General features: G+C 42.5%; 1 protein-coding gene across 1 annotated transcript in view; it reads right to left on the reverse strand.

Moving 5' to 3' along the window:
• Nucleotides 1-303: 303 nt before the first annotated feature.
• Nucleotides 304-21,898, reverse strand: part of LOC105547310 (chromosome unknown open reading frame, human C9orf92) — a 49,064-nt gene continuing 27,469 nt past the window's right edge. The window contains exons 2-4 of the mRNA XM_011990860.1: nt 11,995-12,122; nt 11,439-11,502; nt 304-407 (exon numbers count right to left, since the gene is read on the reverse strand). Coding sequence (XP_011846250.1) covers nt 335-407; nt 11,439-11,502; nt 11,995-12,122 — 265 coding nt within the window. The 3' untranslated portion in view covers nt 304-334. The remainder of the gene's footprint in view (nt 408-11,438; nt 11,503-11,994; nt 12,123-21,898) is intronic.

Consider the following 21,898-nt stretch of genomic DNA (forward strand, 5'->3'; position numbering starts at 1 on the left):
CTTGCAGAGACAGGCTGTCAGTCAGACCTATGGGAGGAGGTCTGCTCTTGGTCACACATTTAACACCAGTTTGATAAACAATTTTCATGCATTTAAGTTGGACCCTGCTTATTATTTGGGACTTGGTTAAACACGTGCTGTCTGACACTCCCACAGGTACTAGAAACCACTGTATGTGTCTCCTCCACTTCTCCCTCTCTCACCTGGAAAAGGAGGAAAATACCAAGGTAGCAAAGCTATACTCTACATGTTTTCTGCCAAGCTCAGCCCTTTACAAACATAACAAGATCCTTTGAACATAGCTCTGTTTTATCACAGGATCTTTATTGAAGTTTTAATCAACACAAGCAGCTGACAAAATAGGGGACTGTAGATTCGGCTGTACATTATGTATCTTCCTTGTGAGTCTGAAAAAAAAATCATCACATTAAAAGAAGAGAAAATAAACAGCCTCGTTTAAAAAACAAACGAATCCCACCAAACCAAGGAAATCCTTTCACACCCGAAGGAAGGCCTGCCGTGTGGCGTGCCGACTGCAGCTCCAGAGTTTGGAGCCTCATGGAGATCATTACCGTAAAACAAATAACCATCTCATTTTTGTCACTCACTATGAGTGAACTCAAAATCTCAGGCCCACATCCAGAGATTCCTTCTCCACAGGCCCAGCCAGCTACGAAGGGAAGGAGGGTACCAGCCCCTATATCCAAATCCATATCCGTTTCTCGGTCCAGCCACTGTGCCATGGCTCTGGATGGTGATGCAACATTCTGGCTGGCAGAGTCCCCTCCTCACCACTGCCTCCATCTCCTTTACTTGCTTCCTTTCTTCCCAAAGGAAGGGTCTCCACTTAGTGTGTGAGGGAGCACTGGACGAGAGGGAGGAGTGCTTTCCTCTTTCTATCCCAATCTCAGTTCCCTTTTTGAAGCCCTTCTGCTGTCTTGCACTCCAAGAAAGGTGTCTCCCAGGCCGACACAGTGATGTTATTTCCACAAGTGGTGTATGGAAACTATTGAAGAGATGGATCCTGGGGGCTACAGCCCAACTGATGGGACTCTTGCTTTTCCGGTCAAAGTGATGTCTCTTTTCACTGAGAAAAGAAGCTAAGTCTATGTCAAAGAGGCCTCAGGGGTGGGTGGTGCTGTGGAGTGTTATCATGGAGAACCAGGCTCTTTAGTTGTTTAGATCTGGATTTGAATCTCAGCTCCGCCTCTCACAAAGTATGGGCCTAGCACGTGGTAAGTTTCTCGAAATATGCATTGACAGAAGGAATGCATAGGGAGGAGGAGGATGGGCAGGATGTGGTCCAGACGGGGCACCCGAGCAAGGAGAACATACAAAGTGTGAGAAAGATGAGCTGGATGTGGTCCCTCAGAAAGATTTCTTGAAATAACAGATGAATACCTATTGGCACAGAAGCATTGAAAGGTCCGAGCTAGGACTAAGCACACTGGGGATGACAGGATTGGCCTGAGCATCTCTGGGGAGTCTGGAGGGTTGTGTGGTGCCACGGGCACTGTTGGAGAGCCTCAAAGGCCAGGTGGGGCCTGGGAATGAGCATCTGATTCTGGAATAGGACAGTGGCAGGATCTGTCCTTTGGGAATGATTACTTGGCCATAGTGGAATGACGGTGAGTGGGCCAGCAGGAGCCTAGACACAGGCTTTTTCCAGGATGGCCATCTTGTGTTGGATATCAAGGACCAGAGCTAAGACTCTCAGCATCAGATAAGGAAATGACATAGTCTTGGCAGGTCTTGGGGGAGATGGCTGCCCAGTCATCCTGATCCTATGAATACTGTAGTGGCATTCATATCAGAGTTTTCATCTGAGAGTAAGATTTTCCAGGGAGCTTCCCTGGAAGTTCTGTTTCTGTGCATCTTATCAATTTGCAACCACATCCAGGGAACTGGGCCAGTAGGCCAAGACTTCTTCCTGTCATCCTTCCTCTCCCTTGCTTTCCTCAGATACTTGTTCCCTGTGTGCTCTGGCAGATGGTGGAGATACAATGATGAGACACATCAGGTTCCTCATTCCCAGATGTTCTCAGCCCAAAGGAGGTAGACAAACCAATACGCAGGCATGGCCAAAGTGCAGAGGAGGCCAAGAGAACAGGATGACTAACTCGAATGGGAAGCATAGTTCACAGAGACTCATAACTCCCTATTGATCAAGAGTACAGAGGAACTTGGCCTCTCCAGAAAAGTAAGAGAGGTTCCAAACCTTACTCATTGCAGTGGGATGAAAGATTGGGAGAAAATGGAAGAAATACACAGGAGAGTATGATTGGCTCTTATCTGAGTCCATTTGTGCTGCTACAACAAAATACCTCAGACTAGGTCATTTTCAAATAATAGCAATGTGTCTCTTATAGCTCTAGAGGCAGGGAAGTCCAAGATCAAGGTGCCAGCAGGTTTGGTGTCTGGCAAGGCCTTGCCTCTGCTTCAGAGATGGCCCCTTGTGCTGAGTCCTCACATGGCAGAAGGGAGAGCAGAGGTGGGTGGGGTGAACTTATTTCCTCAAGCCCTTTTTATAAGGGCACTAATTCCATTCATGAGGGCTAATCACCTCCAAAAGGCCCCACCTCTTAATGCTATTGGATTGGGAATTAATTTTCAACATGCATTTTGCAGGAACACAAACATTCAAACTACAGATCTGTCCAGGTATGTGATTTGGTAGAAAACCCAGGCAAGCCCAGCCACAGCAGCTCATTTGAGCACTCGGGCCTGCAAGAGGCCACTTCGGAGTCAACACACAGGTAGAGGATTCTCAGAAAAACTTTGCAATTATTCTGGCCACCTTTAACTTCTAGATTTCCCTGGGATACAGACAGTACTTGCCCTTCAGCCTTAGGGAAGAGAAGTAAATTAGGTCAGAACTGCATTTTGTCCTCATGGGTAAATGGGGGGAATTGTCACAGAGCTTAGGTAACCAACGGCCAACTCCCCCATTCTGTCTCAAGGCAATTACAGTAAGTGATCTGAAGTGGTGAGAATGGAAATGATTTATTCTGAGAACCTTGTCAGTACTGCTGTTAAATCATTTGTATTTCATTATGGACCATGAGCGGGCTAGACTACATTCCTTTGCTTCAGGCCCCCGTGCCATTTCCACAACTGGTTATTTCAGGTGACAATTAACAGGAAATGATGCTAACAGCCCCAGGTTGGTCACTTTTCTGGGGGACTCTGCGTATTAAGTTTCAATTACTTAGAGTCTCCCATCTAAGTCTCCAAAAGGAAATGAACTGCTTTTATAGTTGTCAGAGAAAATCAGTTACTTCTTCTTTTTTTTTTTTTTTTTTTTTTTTTTTATCTTTCCCAGTCTCTGTTTTGTCAGTCAAGTTTCGGAAAGTTAAACTAAGAGTTAAACCCAAGGTTCTCTGGGGTCTCATCTGTAAGAAACTCATCTATTTCTTCTACAATCCAAACACCAAAGACAAAAAATGAAAAGCATACGAAGCAAATCATAATGTGGAAGAAAATAGTGTTTGTCTTTTTCCCTTTGGTATTTTAATCCCATGTTATGGAGAATGCTCTCAGCAGGGAACCCAGCATTTCCTGCCCCGATGGTCTCCATGTTCTTTCCTTCTTTTCTGAGGACTTCTGCTTCAGGACCACGGAATAGGATGTGTTGGTTTCCAGTGCAGTGTAGCAAACGGAGGTCCTGCCCAGACAGGCAGGATGTGCAGCATTTTCTGCTGACCGCAGCCGTCGCAGCTGCTGTGGTGCCTTTCTGCTAAGACAGCGAGCAGTGTCTGTTTGAAGTCTGGTCTTTGGGAAGGAGACCCAAGAGAACTTGAGCTGGGCTTGTCTGGATATCAAAGTCCAAATTAAAAATTTATTCTAGTGTTTGAAAAATTCCTGGCCAAAACCTTCATATGGATTTAAAAAATACAAACTCCCTGCTTTCTTCAGTGTCTCCGATTGAGGACGAGAGGATTTATTTCTAAAAAGAAAAAATGAAAGCGAGTCCGAACAGTTCCATAAAAGGACTCAGGTCAGACGACCTCTTAGCTAAATCTGTAAGAAAAGTAATCTGTTAAACCACTTTGGGCAACTGGGAAGCACTTGTATTAGTTATCATTTGTGAATCTTCGTTTTCCCCCTTTCCTATTGCATGTCGGATCACCTGGCTCTTTCTGCTGGATGTAAAGGGTGAAAAATAAGACAGTTCCTATTCCACATCCCATACTGCTACCCCATTAGACAGAAAAGTAGAGGAGAAAGCTCTGTTTAAAAGTCGTGATATTGGGAAGGAAAAAAAAGATTGCCAAGCAGATAATGTAATAGTAATTATGAAATTATTGATAAAAAGAACATAAAAATCATTAGGCCAAAACAGAAAAAAATTAAACAAGGAAAGAGTGAACATTTAAGCAATAAAATTAAACCAAGGCCATTAACAAAATATACAGAAGAAGTAGAACTACCTGACATGGGACATTATTAGTGAAATGTGATTTTGGTGGTGGTTGTTATTACTGTTTTTGTTTGTTTGAGATTGAGTCTCTCTCTGTCACCCAGGCTGGGGTGCAATGGCGCGATCTCTGCTCACTTGCAACCTCTGCCTCCTGAACTCAAGTGATTCTCTTGCCTCAGCCTCCTGAGTAGCTGGGATTATAGGTACCCACCACCACACCCAGCTAATTTTTTTGTACTTTTAGTAGAGACGGGGTTTCACCGTGTTGGCCAGGCTAGTTTCAAACTCCTGACCTCAAATGATCCACCCGCCTTGGCCTCCCAAAGTGCTGGGATTACAGGCGTGAGCCAACACACCCAGCCATGAAATGTTGAAACAGAAGTTGAGAATGAGAAATTCGCTCCAAGGGCAGAACAACTAGATGAAGGATCAGGATGAATATATCAAGTTTAGATTGATAGCAAAGGGCTGAATAAAAGAAAGTGACAGAACCATGTCAACAGACAGAAGCAATGGCAACTATGAAGGCAGACAGCCCAGAACTACAAAGACACAAAACAGCCTGCAAACATGAATGCTAAGCCTCAAATGAATTCATGCAGATCCTCTGGTAAAGGGTTTTTGCTATTGTGGTTGTTTTGGTAAACTTCATAATTTGAAGTATATCTAAGATACCTAGCATTAGTGTATAGTTTGATTAATTTTTCAGAGTGAACACACCCTCATTACCACCATTTGGACCTGGCCATAGAATAATGCCATTTCTGTAAGGCTACCATCTTGACTCCCACTTTCCAAGAGTGACCCCACTTTGGGCAGCCATCAGTATAGATTAGTTTTGTCTGACATTGAAGGTCCATAGAGTCATACAATATTTTTTATTTCTTCCTTCACTCAACATTATAATTTTTATCCATACTGTTGCATATAGTAGTTTGTGCATTCTCAGTGCTATATAGTATTCCATTGTATATATGCCATAATGAACACCTCTGTTGATAGACATTTGTGTTGCTTCTAGGCTCTGGCTAGTAGAAATAGCACTGCTATGAATATTCTTGTGTGTGACTTTTGATGCCGTTATACGCAGATCTCTTTGTGTATATATCTAGGAGAATGATTGTATCAGAGACTATGCATATATTAGCTTTAGTAGATATCACAAAAACAATTTTTCAAAGCATGGCATCAGGTTCCATGCCTGCTAATCGCATGTAAGAATTCCTGTCACTTCAGATTCTCACCAGTATTCAGCATTGTCAATTTATCTTAAATTTATATTCTGATAAGAAAGTGGTTAATAATGAATTGTGATTCTAAGTTTGCATATTTTCATAAGTTTATTACCAATTTAGACATCTTCTTTTGTAAAAGGACTGTTCAATAATTTTTTGTCCATTTTTAATACATTATATGTCATCTTGTTGTTGTTGTTATATAAGAAATATTTAAATATTCTGGATATATTTTTGGAAATACCTTCTCCCACTCTATGACTGGCCCTTTAATGCCCTTAAATGTATGTCTGTGTTTTCTTTTCTTTTTTTCATGAGAAGTTGTTAATTTTAACGAGACCAATTTATAAATCTTTAGTTTTATGGTTAGCAAATTTATACATTGTTTTGATTTATCTACACCAAGCTCATGAAGATATTCTCATATGTTATATTTTAGAAGCTTTATTGTTCAACCTTTTACACTTAGGCCTATGTTCCATCTGTAAGGGACTTTTGTGTATGGTGTGAGATGGGGGTCAAAGAATTTTTTTTCTTTTGGAAATCCAATTCACCCAACCATTTATTTTCACACACTACATTGCAGTGGTGCCTGTGTTGTACATCAGGTGATGTCTATGCAGCTCTGTTTCTGGACTCTCAACTCTGTTCCATGGATCCATTTGTCTCTATTTACACCAATATCATATTGCCTTAATTACTGTGGCTTTATAAGTTTTGATATCTGGTAGTACAAGTCCTTCAGGTTTCTTCTTTTTCAATTTTGTCTTGACTATTTTTGACACTTTGTATTTCTATGTAAATTTTGGAATTAGCTTACCAATTTTAAGAAGGAATGGAGAGAGGGAGGGAGGGTGGATGGGAGCGAAGAAGGAAGGAGAGAGAAAGAAAACCTGCTGGAATTTTGACTAGTATTGCATGGAAGCATAGGCCAATTTGCAGAGCATTAACATTTTTACAACTGTGGGTCTCCCAATCCAATTTACATGTTAAATCTCCTCATTTATTTAAGTCTTTAAAAACTATTCTCTGTAATGTTCTGCATTTGCTATGCATTGGTCAAGTGCATATTTTGCTAAGTTTATTCCTAACAACGTGCTTAATTTTTTAAATACTATTATAAATGGCATCGAATTTAAAGTATTATTTTCTAATATTTGTTGCAAGTATACCAAAACATAACTGATTTTTGTACGTTGACTTTATATTAATTAGTTTAGCTAAATTTGCTGACTCATCCTAATAATTCACCTGTAGATTCTATGCATATAATCATGTCCACAGATAATATCAGGTTTGTGTCTTTTCTAATCCTTAAACTTTGAAATTTCTTTTTCTTGTCTAAACTATGCTGGCTAGAACCTCCAGTACACTGTTAGACAGAAGTGGTAAGAGCGAACATCCTTGTCTTGTTCCTGGTCTCCAGTAGGAGTGTTCCTATTTCATTATTAAGTATAGACTTTTATAGATGAAAGGGTTCCCTTCTAATCCTAATTTGATGCCAGTTATATTTTCAGTGATAAACAAATTCTGAGTTTTACCAAATGCTTTTTATTCATCTTTTGAGGTATTCATATGGTTTTTCTTCTTTATTCTGTTTCTGTGGTGAATTATATTGATTTTTAAGTGTTAAACCAACCTTGCATTTTTAAAAGAAACTATTTTGTCATGCTATCTGATACTTTAAAAATATCTCTCGATTTGGTTTGCCACTATTTTGCTCAACAGTTTTATATCTATATTACAATGAAGGATTGGCCTATAATTTTCTTCTCCTGGAATATCCTTGACAAGTTTCAGTATCAAAGTAATGCTGGCCTCATAAAATGAGTAGCGAAGTATTTCTTCCTTTTTCCAATCCCTGGAAGAATTTGTGTAACACTCATATTTTTTTCTCATGTGTTTGAAATAACTCCTCACTCAAATGTCTAGGCCTCATTTCTTTGTAGGAATTTTAAATTATAGATTCAATTTCTCTAGCAAATATGTGAATATTCAAATTATCCATTTTTTTCTTCTACCAATTTTTGCATTTTTCTAGGAATTTGTCCATTTCACCTGCATGTTCAGAGACATTGACATAAAATTCTTCATAATACATCTTAATATTTTGTTTAATGTTTGTAGGGTGTGTGTTAGTAGTTTATGCTTTTGTTTTATCTAGGTTAGTCTCTCCAGGGATCTATTTATTAGGCTTTCCCTGAAAATATGGACAAATACATAGAAATTCATTATTCAATAAAAAGTTAAGAGAATGCCAACTGAAAGATATATAGTGTGTTGGTAGTTAAAAGCAAGATTTATAATTGATTGGGAAGCTCACAGGGACTTAAAGTGGGAAATAATTAAGACAAACCTTGAAGGAAAGTAGAATGTTGACAGTATTAATAGAAAAGGCGTTGGCATAAGAGAAATTTGGATAATGTGTAGCAGAAAATTGGGAAAAGATGGGACAGTCTGGACAATCAAGAGATTTGAGTCATAGACAATGAGAAGACACTGAATTAATATTTTCATATGTTGACTATTTGGAAAATATGAGGAATGATGTTGAGGAAAGACAGTAAGTTTTCCAGCCTAGTGACTGGGAGAAGAAAAAGAAGGCAAGAGGAAGAGCATTTCAGGGTTAGAAATGTAGACTTTGTAGGTCCTAGTCAAAAGTTGCAGGCTGGAGCCAAGACAGTGGAGGAGCTGTCAAGACAAGGAACAGCACAAGGATGTGATCAAGCTGTGTCCAGAACCATGAGCTTTCTCTCTTTACAGCATAAGAGGAGGAAGGAGTCAGTGAGCACAGACCAGAGAATGGAGCCTGGAGCCACACAAGCCAAGAAAACGGGCTTTCTAGTAGGGCAGAGTTGATTCTATCAGACTCTACAGCTCAGCCGAGGGATGAGGACCCAGAAAGCCACTGGACTCAGCACATGGGAAGTCACTGTGGGCCTTTGTGGTATATAGGGAGATAGTAAATGTCTGGCGTCAATGGGAAGAGAGAGAAGAGAGGGCTTCATTCTAAGGGGCATGCTTTTCCAAGCTGTGCAAACCACTATGTCTTCCATTCACAATTATTTATTGGTTGCCTCCCTATTCCAGGTACAACGCTAGGTATTCGTTATATAGTAGTGAGTAAAATAGACATGATCCCTCTCCTATTGAGCTCATATCTAATGAGGAGCTAAACATCAAATAAATATAAAGAAATGATTAAAAATCATGATTAGTGCTTGGGGAGAAGGAAGAGGGAATTATGAGAGAGAATAAAAGAAGGAGGCCAATTTAGATTGCAGCGGGGATTGGGGAACGTCTGACCATGGATTACACGTAGAAGCATGAAAGAGTTCTGACAGCATTGAAATAACAAGATGGGCTGTTCGAGTGCTTCCTTCAGGGGCCAAGTAAATTCTGGGGTTCTAGAACTTGCCGGGCATCATGACCCCACAACTTCATCTAATTCCCAAACCTCCCTCCCCATCTCATGCCTGTCTTCCGGAGACAGAGAAATCAGTCAGAAAGCAGAAACCACCATAAATCAAAGGAGAAAATGTGTAGCTCAAGGCAAAATCTTCTTCCAAAGAACACAAAGAAGATGAATCTACCATTGTTGAGTTATAACGCTGGGAGATTATGAAGGCTAATATGATTAATTGTAATTATCATTTATAATGTATACTCATAATGATATTGCTTCTAGAACATCTTCATTATCTTTCACTTTTGAAATGCTTGGGCTTCCCAACAGATTTCAGAAGGGGCTTTTATTGGGCCCAGATCATCAATCCAAACCTTTTAAGGTAAGGGTGTTGCTACCTCAGAAGCCAAAGACACATTTCCTATCCTGGAAAGCACTAAGTAGTCATTAGCTTCTTCAATCTGTTTACCAGCCCGCCTGTCACTGGGGTTCGACAGGCCTCAAAATTAACACTCTGCTCTATTTGTCCATCACAGGGCTGTCCCACAGACTGCGGTTCTCAAGTGGCCTCAGGCAAGCCTTATTTCGTGCCAGAGCTGAGTTCCTGGGGAAAAACATGTCTAAATTGAATCTGGTTTATTCAGTTCCATTTGAAATGAAGCCTTGTTTAAAAGAAAGCCATACTCGATTTTTTTCCAAGCAAATCTTCACCATCTGACCTAATTGGTCTCAGAGACCCTAATTTAGAGAGTTTTCATGCCCTTCATTTATCATTGTGGCAATGTCAAAATCAGGATGGTTTCTTTCAACCACCTATGCCGCCTTTGTAAGAGCAAGGATGCTCCAAGCAACACTGCTCTCCCCAAGCGTCATCGAGGCCCCTCTCTCCATAATCTCTGGCCACCCTCTGTCTGTCTCAGTTTCCTCTGACTACACTGTAGGGCTCCCCAGGCCTCCTCAGTCTTGTCTCACTTGGACACCTGCTCAGTGGGAACCCATGTCCTTGACCATCTCGGCTGGCCAATGCACCTTGGCCTGTTTATATTCAGACCCTTTGGAATCCACAGGGACAACTCACCAGTGACCAGGGGCAGAGCAGCTGTATCAACTCAGCTTGGGGAAGCTCAAGTATCCAGTGATCTTGGCTGTGTGGAGTTTGAAATTAAGCCCAATGTATTACTCACAGCAAAACCAGGGGCCAGCCAAGTTAAATAGAGCACTCCCCGAAACATTCACGGACTGATTAGAGAAGGAAGCTCTGATTTGAAGAGAGGCTATTTTGTGTCTCCTTTTATTTTTTTAAACAACACACTTTCCATGAGTGAGATGGGAAAAGTAGAAACCTCAAAGAATGATATTTATTAATTTTAAAAGTTCAGGTCTGTGACCATATGCCATGTCCCTTTAACTTCATAATAATGGCCACACTTTTATTGAGGTCTTCCTTTGTCCAGAAACTGTGGTAAGCACTTTGTAAGCATCTTCTCATTTAACCTTTATGAAAACTCTGTGATGTAGGTACCATTCTTATTCCCCTTTGCAGATGGGCAAGCCGAGGTCCAGAGAGAGTAAGCACACACACGTTTTAAGTGGTAGAGCTCAAATTTGAACCCTGGCAGTCTGCCTTCCTATTCTTGCCCACTCTTAAACAAACGCAAGTACCCAGGAGCTTTCATGAAGAGAACCCCTCAAGAGAAAGCTGTGACATCACCCCATGGGTTCATAAGTGGGCGAAAGTTGTTTTTTTTTTTTTTTTTGAAAGATCTCTGAAGGCCAGGAATTCAATAAGGCGGAACACACCCCACTGAACCTAGCAGGGCTTGAGTTTGCAGATTATTTTCCAACCAGAAGGAGTTCACTGACTTGGAGGAAGAAAGGAGATCATTTAATGGACTTACAGAAAATATTTTTGTTTTCGCTTTTTTTCTCGCGCAGAACACTTCAAATCTTCCAGGCCATGGTTCATTCCCTCTGTTGGCCTTTCTACCTGGGATTGTTATGAGAGGCCTGAAGCTAAGTCCCCGTGTCCCCCACTGGCCAGGCCTGCCCTCTGGTTTGGTCAGGGCACCCACACTGCCTTTGCAGCTGCATATCCACATAGACATGTTTATTGGAGCGCTGAGAATCTCACTTCTCAAAAAGCCCCGGGAATTAGATTGTTTTCCACACTGAAAGTTTTCGTTTGAAAAATAACCCTCTTTGTTTAACTAATGAAAAGGAGGGGCTGCTGCTCGCTTCTCAGGCTGGGTAAGAATTCCATGGGCAGTAATTCTGTTTCTCAGTGGAAAATGTTTCGGTTTTTTAATGTTGTTTTGCAGACTGGTCCCTGCCCGGCCCTTGCTCCCAGGACCACACATACACACATGTGCACATTCACCCATGCACAGTGCAGCATTTTCCACCCTTCCCTGTTGGGGATGGTTGCATCCTCTTTCCAACACCTGCAGAACAAAAACTAGGTGGGTCAGTGGCTGTCACCCAGCCAGAGGCACCCCTGCATGTACGGGAACAGAACGCTTTCCCTGGCCACACTTTCAACCCCAGAGGCTGGGTGGGCCACAGAGGAAGGAAATTGGACTCCAAACTTCTCTTGTTTCTGTGCATCTCCATGTCAAGCAATTCTCTCACACCGTGGAGGGGGTGTTCTGTAACATTTCCTCCTCATTAGGTTCGTATGAAATGGCGATAAACACAGTGCTGTCATCATTGGACTTACAGTGTGGCCAGCATGGTGCTGAGTAGTCTGGACTGCACAAAACAAATCAAAACATGGCCCCAGGAGACAACTTAGTGGTGGTAGAAAAAGCATGGATGCTTGCATTTAGACAGACCTGCACTGTCACTTAAACAACTCAGCCCACGTGCAAGCAACTGCTGAACTACTCCGAGCCTTTGCATCCACAGCTACGGACAAGAGAAGTTATATAACTCACAGGCAGGTGCTGTGCCCTGGGTGGTGGTTCTCACATAGTAGATGTTCAAGGAACATCTCTCTTCTTCCCTCTCCTTTGTTCTCTGAAAACTAGCCGTCTCCCCTCTAGCTGGGGGCCAAGCCCCATTCCTGCAAAACAAGTTACAAACAATTGAGTGCAGCCACAGCAGAGCTGAGTCCAGAGCAGGGTGTCCTCACCAAGGTCCACTGCAGAGTTAATGTGTACTGTCAAGGGGGTGCTGTGTGCTGTAGGGCTGGGGGATCCAACACCAGTGGGAACTGTTAGGGCTGTTATCCCGAAATTTGAAGTATTCCTTCTCTCTACAGTCCTTTTGTGAGACAGATATATCTGCCCTGAGTATGTGGCTTAAACACAGTTCTGCTTAAAGCAGGCAAAAGGACTGGGCAAAATAACCGCCACGTGAAAATAGACATTTAGGAGATCCACATGCATTAAATGTAAAGAGAAGATTAGCTGTTAGCATGGGGCAAATGAATAGCTTTAAAAGTAGACAGGGATAGTATGAAACAAGTCTGTCAGTCAGACTGCTTTTAGTTTTAAGCGATGAAAACCTTCTTCTATATTACCTCTAGCAAATAAATAAATGAGTAATTTATTGGTTCATATAACCAAGACATTCTGGGTTAGAGCTTCAGCTGGGGCTGAACACACAAAGTCATATGATGCTGGTAGGGCTGGCTGCTTTGCTGGCTCTCTTTCTCCATATTTTTTCATTTTGTCTAATAGCCTAATTCTCTCCTCTTTTGAATTAGCATCCTATTCTCGACTTAGTAACTCCAACAGAGAAATTCTGTCTCTTGGCATAGGTACATCAAAACCAGGGAGGATTCTAATGGACCCAACCCTGAACATATTACCGGCTAGAGGATAAGGTACTATACTCTCTCTGCTACAGAAAGTGCAGATCTAGACAGATCTGTTTAAGTGACACCCTCTCTAAGTGACAGTGCAGGTCAAAGTCTCCACTCAACCCAACGTTTTAGTGTCTACTCCGTTCCAGCTATGATCTAGCCACTGGGAACACAGCAGTGGACAGGGGAGACGATGCCCGGCTCCCAGGCAGCTTACGGTCTTGTGAAACGCCAACACTTTAGTTGAATCCTGTTACTTCCTACTACTCTGCATCAAGAACCCAACAGAAGTACAGAGTCCTCTCAGTTCACAAAAAAAGCCAATTTCTTTATAAAATTAACAAAGTCACCAAATACAGTTCTATAAACTGAAAGTTTCCACACGTAAAGCAAGCATACGTATTGTCTCACATTCCAGCCAGCAGGGCAGCCTCAGTGTGGAACCTGCCTGTTGAATGACACCTCCAGAAGGTATGCAGCAGGCAGTACTGCCAACCAGAAACAGCTGGGGCTTTCAGAAGACATCACTGCTTTGGAGCTTCTTGCAGAAAACTTTCACATTCATCTCACACACAAGGAATGCAAACTACTTCCATCACGTATATATGTATATTCCTGTGTGTGTGTGTGTGTGTGTGTGTATATATATATATGTTCTCTGATCAAAAGAAAGTGGGATACTCTGTAATACTCTGTAATCAATGATATGAAATGGAATTACACCCTCAGTACACTATAACGTGCATTGTGGATTTAGGTTAGGGGAGAAAAGGCCTCCCAAAATTGCTGTATTTGGAGGGACCAGTAGACTTGTTTTTTGATGACTTGGATGTGTGATGGTATGGGAGGGCAGTCTCATCAAATATAATTTACTCAGTATTTATTGAGTGCCTACTATGTACCAATCCTCTGGTTATATAAAAACAGATAATACAGCATTTCTGCTTCATGGATAGAGTGGCTAAGTTGGTGACCTGCACATAAACCAAGCACACTACAAGTGGGTAAGTGTTCTAAGCATATGTGCACAGCACATTACACTATGACATGTCTAAGGCATGCAGTAATCTCTTAGTGCCTATGGTGGGGATTAATGGTTTTCTCCTCATCTCTGAATGGCTGGCTGGAACCCCAGCATGGAGCCTTGGCTGGAAACTAGAGGATTCTGGACAAAGACGAGGACAGGCTTTAATGTCAGACCTTGGAACCATCTGAGGCCACTGCCTGTTAAGCACGCTTAACCTCTGTGGACCCAAGGTGGTGTGTGACAAGCATCCCCAGGGCTTTGCTGGGCAATGATTACTTTTTATTATGTTTCTTACTGTCAGGTGCTCTGAAATCCACATGGACTGCTCTTATGATTTCAGGTTATCCCAAAAGAGAAACTCAAGAATCAGTGATGAGCACAGCGGGGAGTGAGCCGGCTGCCTATCTCAAAAGGGCACATCACCATAATCACAGATATACCGTGAGCATATGCAGAAAGAAGGTACCGAGGGAGTGTGTGTCAGGAGCAGTCAAGAGGATACATACACCAGGTGCCCCTCCCAGCATCCCTCTCCCCCACCAAAGCGGTGCCTTTAAAATATGTGATAGGTGCCCACATCATCTCTCTGGCCCTGCAGAACAGCCCTCCCCCAACAGCCACCTTTGTTGCTCTTCCTCTAAATCCACCCTGGGTCTCCCCTGGGCTGGCTGTTGCCTTCATATTTCATGCGGAATGTGCAGCTTCCCAGGAGCCGGAGGCATGCCCTGCATTCTGATGCATCGGCTGGCTCTGACATCAGCCAGCTCCAGAGCATGCCTAATGAGGAGGCTGACACTGAGGCAGAAGAGCCAGGCCAGGCTGCGGATGGCCTGCTGCAAACGTGGAGTGGGGTGACAGGAAGGCACCAAGGGTGAACCTGGGGGAAAGATGGCGGTTGCCTTTTTAAGACACTACTCTAGCATCAGATACCACAAACATGGGCCAATTTAAACCACACCAGGAATGAATCACAGCCTCGAATAAAGAGCAATTTGGATCAAGGAACATCCTTGGGGAAAGCATACAATTAAAAGAGGAAGGAGAAGCGGCAAAGACTAAGAGAAGGCAGAAGCTTTGAAATCACTCATATTTCAGTAGGCAGAGTGGTTGCCCATTTTAGTTTTTCTTCCAGTGTAGAGCGCCTTCAAGTTTCCTTAGAGACCACTTCATTATCTAAAAGATCCTGCTGAACAGAAGTTTTTCCTTTCCTTAAAGCCTCATCTACCTTAATTTCACGCATTATTCCTCGTTTTGACTGGCTCTATCAGGATAAATTGACCCTTGCTTCCATGGTATTTCTGGCATTTATCCTTGGGGTAGAGCCAGTACCTATAGTCACCATCCCAAAGCTTCGAGGATGCAATGGTAACAGGCTCATCAGCCATCTACCTAACACTTTGCCCAAGCCTGGTCCCGTTTCATCATTCCAGCAACTGGATGAGTTAGGTGCAGATGAGAAAACCAAGAATGACACAAGTTTATCCAAGGCCATACATCAGACCAAAGGTCTCAAACATGGGCCCGCCTTCAGTACTTTCAAATGAGCTGGATACCCACTAAAAAAAAAATCAATCTACCATTCCACTTGGTTCTATGTGGAATGATGTGGCAAATCATGATTTCTAATTATTTAATGTAGATAAAATGTAAGCAAATGAAACTTCACATTGACATAGGAAAGATTGTTATTTACATCATGGACTCTTAACAAAGAAATTTCCTTTAAAGCTTTGATTTTGTCATTTGTGTTTCTGTCTTTCTGTGTGTGTGTGTGTGTAATAAGCCTTTGGTTTTGACTCTGAAGACGCTAATTTCACAATGAAATTCATAGTTCTTTATTGAATACTTAATGAAATTTGTAGTTCTTTATTGAATGCTTACCATATGTCTCACAGTTTTCATTAATTGTCTCATGTCATCCTCCTGACACTGTGAACCAGGTGATATTGTCCCACTTTGCAGATGAGGAAACTCTTGTTCAGACAGGTTACACAGATGGACCAAGAACACAAAGCTCTTAAGTGACAGGACGGGAACCTGCCTGGATTAAAGCTACAGATACTGCTCATAGTAAACCACCCTGTTTTGCAGCCATGTGGCATCAAATGTATTTAATATCATTCAATGCCCTGTGTTTCCCAGCATCATTGTTCTTCTTGTACTTCCTGCCCACTGGGTTCTTGAAATATTTTCCCTGTTAATTCTTGCCCTTTTCCAGAGGAATTGAGTATCAGGATATCAAAGAGATATCTGCATTCCAGTGTCCACTACAGCATTATTCACAACAGCCAAGACATGGAAGCAACCTGAATGTTCATCAACAACTGAATAAAGAAAATGTGGTGTATACATATCATGAAATACTACTCAGCCTTAAAAAGAAGGAAATCCTGCTTTTTTTTTTTTTTTTTTTGAGATGGAGTCTTGCTCTGTCACCCAGGCTGGAGTGCAGTGACGTGATCTTGGCTCACCCCTCCACTTCTGGGTTCAAGCGATTCTCCTGTCTCAGCCTCCTGAGTAGCTGGGACTACAGATGCCCATCCCACCTGGTTAATTTTTGTATTTTTAGTAGAGACGAGGTTTCACTATGTTGGCCAGGCTGGTCTCAAACTCCTGACCTCGTGATCTGCCTGCTGTGGCCTCCCAAAGTGCTGAGATTACAGGCATGAGCCACTGCACCCAGCCCCTGCCCTTTTAGATAGCATGGATGAACCTGGAGTCCGCTGTGCTAAGTCAAAAAAAGCCCAACACGGAAGGACAAATACTACATGGTCTCACTTATGTTAGGAATCTAAAATGGTCAAACTCAAGCAGAAAGTAGAATGGTGGTTGCCAGGGTAAGAGGGAGGGAAAAAATGAGGAGAAGTTGGACAAAGGGCATGAAGTTATGTGACACACATAAGTCCTGGAGAGCTACTACACAGTGTAGTCCCTAGAGTTAACAGTATTGTGCTGTATACCTAAAATTTTGCTAAGAGAGTAGATCTTAGGATAAGTGTAAAAGAAAACTTGCACTTTTTGGTCGGGTGCAGTGGCTCACGCCTGTAATCCCAACACTTTGGGAGGCCAAGGTGGGCGGATTACCCAAGGTCAGGAGTTTGAGACCAGCCTAGCCAATGTGGTGAAACCCCATCTCTACTAAAAATACAAAAATTATCCAGGTGTGGTGGTGCACGCCTATAATCCCAGTTGACTCGGGAGGCTGAGGCAGGACAATTGCTTGAGCCCAGGAGGCAGAGATTGTGCCACTGCACTCCAGCCTGGCCAACAGAGTGAAACTCTATCTCAAAAAACAAAACAAAACAAAAATTTGCACCTTTTCTTGTGTAGAATTACATTTTACTGGTTCTTTTTTAATGCTTGTTTAGATTCTGTCCTTTCTAAAAACAGAACAATTCCTAATTTAAAATCTTCAGGTAATTTTTTGTTTCCAAATACTTTTGGAGTTAGAAGCATAGAATTTTACAACTGAAGGAAATCTTGGAGATTATCCATCCTCGGCTTGCGGGAATTTTCGCTATAATAGCTCCAGAAACTGGTCATCATCTCATCATCTCCACTTACACATCCTCAACACTACAAAGCACACTACACCAAAAGGCAGCTCAGCCCACACTCAGACCATCTGAACTGTTAGAATGCTCTTCCTTTGTGCTTTCTTCAACATACAAATTTGGGGATATAAGGAGGGGGGGATTCAAACCCTAACAGTCTCTTGTCTGCAAATCAATACTTTAGACACATGAAGAAGTCAGTTGTGTGATCCCTGAAGCTTCTCTTTTTCTGGTTTAACAGCCTCCAACTTTTCGCCAGACTCCTCTGTCCTGGGAGTCTCTTCTGAACGCACTCTTCTCTTTGTCAGTGCCTGAAAGGGTGGCACCCTGCCAGCTGGGCTCAGAGGACCCTACTTCCCCATGTCCGCTCTGGTTGAGTTCACACTCTCCGCTGCCTATGTGTGCAGAGCTAGATGTATATTGATCACAGGCTCTGCTAATTCTCTCAGGTCCTGATCACATGGATGATTCTTAAACCTGGACTCCCACATCCAGTACTATGCTATTTGATTCTCCTTCTAGAACATCAACAAAACAACCCTGGCCAAAGAGAGATCCTTTTAGTACTTTGCTGAAAACCTCCTTTCTGCGTTTGGGGCTGTGCCACGTATTTGAGGGTCTTTCCATTTCTCACTGCTGCAAACCCTATTCTAGTCTTCACATAAAATCCAACAAAGAAAGGAAGATATGTGAAGCAGTTTAAAGCCACCATATTTGCTAATTCTGAAACTCCTGAAACTGAAGTATGCAAAGAGCTGGAGTTTGTTTGGCAAACTCAGTTTTCCAGAAACATGCCATGTTAGTTTCTCATTGTCCTGTTGTCTTGTAGATAGTGAGGCTTAAGATTTGTTCCTTTTCTTGCAAAACATTGAACTTCCCAGTTCTATGTTTTCCCTGGATTATTTCCAGGTAAATAATGCTTCCCTATTCTGGAAATCAGTCCCACATGTCTTCTTTTAATACTTCTGATAAATCCCCCCTTTCAGTCCTTTAACAAGTTCACTTCTTAAGCAATTGTTTTGATCAGTTTCTAATTTGGGGGCAGGGAAGGGCAATTCCTTCAAATCTACTGATCCGTATTCTCCAAGAGCACCCTTTCTCTTTAGGCTTCCTTTCGAGATATTAAAGAACTAAGGTGGGGCCATAAAGAAATCGGGAAGTGGAAAGAGGGTAAAACAAGTAGCAGGCTTACAAGAAAAAAAACAGTCAAATCGGTTTTTCAAAATTCTCTTTGTGGAATATGAGGTAGGAGAACTCTAGTCCCGAGTGGAAAGTCTCGTGGAACAGGAAGGAGAAAGGTAGGGGGACGTGGGATTATAGAGGGACCTGAATCGCCATGGCATGTGAAAAAGATAACTCCACCAACCCAAGCCACATCCAGGTCATGAATTCAGGTCTGAATTCCAGGACAAGTTCTGAAATTTCTAGAAAGCAGGGATGTCCTAATATATTTTACACTGGGAGCATGTCATTGTTTAACACCCTCACCTATATCACATTAATTTTTAGGAATCGGCATGTAGCATTCGATGATAAAATTTTTGTTATTTAGTTTTAAAAAAATTAGCAATTTTAAAAGGAGAAATATCAACCTTAAAGATACTAGTCAAAGTAAGCAAAATATTTCATGCATGTACTAAAATTTACATTTATTAAACAAAAACATTACATCTCACAGTTTGCCCTATTTCACTGTCTTGAATTTCAAACAAAAAACTCTAAGAGGTCACATAAAATGACAACATTGATATAACCTAAGTTTTGTTTTTTCATCCTTACAATCACATACCATCACTTTAAAGAAAAAAAAAAAAAATCTGTTGCTAAGGCTGGCAAGATGGCCCAATAGGAATAGCTCTGGTCTACAGCTCCCAGAGAGATCAACACAGAAGGCGAGTAATTCCTGCATTTCCAGCTGAGGTACCCGGTTCATCTCACTGGGACTGGTTGGACAGTGGGTGCAGCCCATGGAGGGCAAGCCAAAGCAGGCTGGGGCGTTGCCTCACCCAGGAAGTGCAAGGGGTCAGGGAATTTTCTCCCCTCCCCAAGGGAAGCCATGAGGGACTGAGTCCAAGGAACTCCGGCACAGATAACTGCGCTTCGCAACTGTCTTCGCAACCCGCAAACCAGGAGATTCCCTTAGGTGCCTACCCTACAAGGGCTGTGGGTTTCAAGCACAAAACGGCGCGGCCATTTGGGCAGACACCAAACTAGCTTCAGGAGTTCTTTTCTTCCATACTCCAGTGGTACCTGGAACACCAGCGAGACAGAACCATTCACTCCACTGGAAAGGGGTGCTGAAGCCAGGGAGCCAAGTGGCCTGGCTCTGCAGGTCCCACCCCCATGAAGCCCAGCAAACTAAGATCTACTGACTTGAAATTCTCGCTGCCGGCACAGCAGCAGTCTGAGATCCACCTGGGACGCTCGAGTTTGGTGGGGGGAGGGGGCGTCTGCCATTGCTGAAGCTTGAGTAGGCAGTTTCATGCTCATGGTGTAAACAAAGCCGCTGGGAAGTTCGAACTGGGTGGAGTCCACTGCAGCTCAGCAAGGCTGCTGTGGCCAGACTGACAGATTTCTCTTCTCTGGGCAGGGCATCTCTGAAAAAAAGGCAGCAGCCCTAGTCAGGGACATATAGATAAAACCCCCATCTCCCTGGGACGGAGCACCTGGGAGAAGGGGCGGTTGTAGGTGCAGCTTCAGCAGACTTAAACGTCCCTGCCTGACCGCTCTGAAGAGAGCAGCGGATCTCCCAGCACAGTATTTGAGCTCTGCTAAGGATTAGTCTGCCGCTTCAAGTGGGTCCCTGACCCCATGTATCCTGACTGGGAGACACCCCCCAGTAGGGGCCAACAGACATATAGGAGAGCTCTGGCTGGCATCTGGCAGGTGCCCCTCTGGAATGAAGCTTCCAGAGGAAAGATGAGACAGCAATCTTTGCTGTTCTACAGCCTCTGTTCGTGATACCCAGTCAAACAGGGTCAGGAGTGGACCTCCAGCAAACTCCAGCAGACTGGCAGCAGAGAGCCCTGTCAGAAGGAAAGCTAACAGAAAGAAATAGCATGCCCACTCAAAGACCCCACCCAAAGGTCACCAACATCAAATACCAAAGGCAGATAAATCCACAAGGATGAGGAGAAACCACCGCAAAAAGGCTGAAGATTCCAAAAACCAGAATGCCTCTTCTACTCCAAAGGATCACAACTCCTCACCAGTGAGGGAACAAAACTGGATGGAGAATGAGTTTGATGAAGTGACAGAAGTAGGCTTCAGAAGGTGGGTAATAACAAACTCCTCCAAGCTAAAGGAGCATGTTCTAACCCAACGCAAGGAAGCTAAGAACATTGATAAAAGGTTAGAGGAATTGCTAACTAGAATAACCAGTTTAGAGAAGCACAGAAATAACCCGATGGAGCTGAAAAACACAACACAAGAACCTCATGAAGCATACACAAGTATTAGTAGCCAAACTGATCAACCAGAAAAAAAGGATATCAGAGATTGAAGATCAACTTAATGAAATAGAGAGAGAAGACAAGATTAGAGAAAAAATTAAAAAGAATGAAAAAGCCTCTAAGAAATATGGGACTATGTGAAAAGACCAAATTTACGTTTGATTGGTGTGCCTGAAAGTGACGAGGTAAATGGAACCAAGTTGGAAAACACTCTTCAGGATATTATTCAGGAGAACTTCCCCAACCCAAGACAGGCCAACATTCAAATTCAGGAAATACAGAGAATGCCACAAAGATACTCCTCGAGAAGAGCAACCCTAAGATACATAATCATCAGATTCACCAAGGTTGAAATGAAGAAAAAATGTTAAGGGAAGCCAGAGAGAAAGGTCGGGTTACCTACAAAGGGAAGCCCATCAGACTAACAGTGGATCTCTTGGCAAATACCCTACAAGCCAGAACAGAGTGGGGGCCAATATTCAACATTCTTAAGGAAAAGGATTTTCAACCTAGAATTTCATATCCAGCCAAAGGAAGCTTCATAAGCAATAAAGAAATAAAATCCTTTACAGACAAGCAAATGCTGAGAGATTTTATCACCACCAGTCCTGCCTTACAAGAGCTCCTGAAGGAAGCACTAAACATGGAAAGGAACAACCAGTATCAGCCACTGCAAAAACATACCAAATTGTAAAGAACATCAAGACTATGAAGAAACTGCATCAACTAACAGGCAAAACAACCAGCTAGCATCATAATGACAGGATCAAATTCACACATAACAATATTAACCTTAAATGTAAACGGGCTAAATACCCCCAATTAAAAGACCAATTAAAAGACCCAGACTGGCAAATTGGATAGAGTCAAGACCCAACAGTGTGCTGTATTCAGGAGACCCATCTCATGTGGGAAGACACACAAAGGCTCAAAATAAAGGGATGGAGGAATATTTACCATGCAAATGGAAAGCAAAAAAAAAAAAAAAAAAAAAAAAAA

This window comes from Mandrillus leucophaeus, unplaced genomic scaffold, assembly GCF_000951045.1.
Source record: "Mandrillus leucophaeus isolate KB7577 unplaced genomic scaffold, Mleu.le_1.0 Scaffold384, whole genome shotgun sequence".
In the NCBI taxonomy this organism is placed as follows: domain Eukaryota; kingdom Metazoa; phylum Chordata; class Mammalia; order Primates; family Cercopithecidae; genus Mandrillus; species Mandrillus leucophaeus.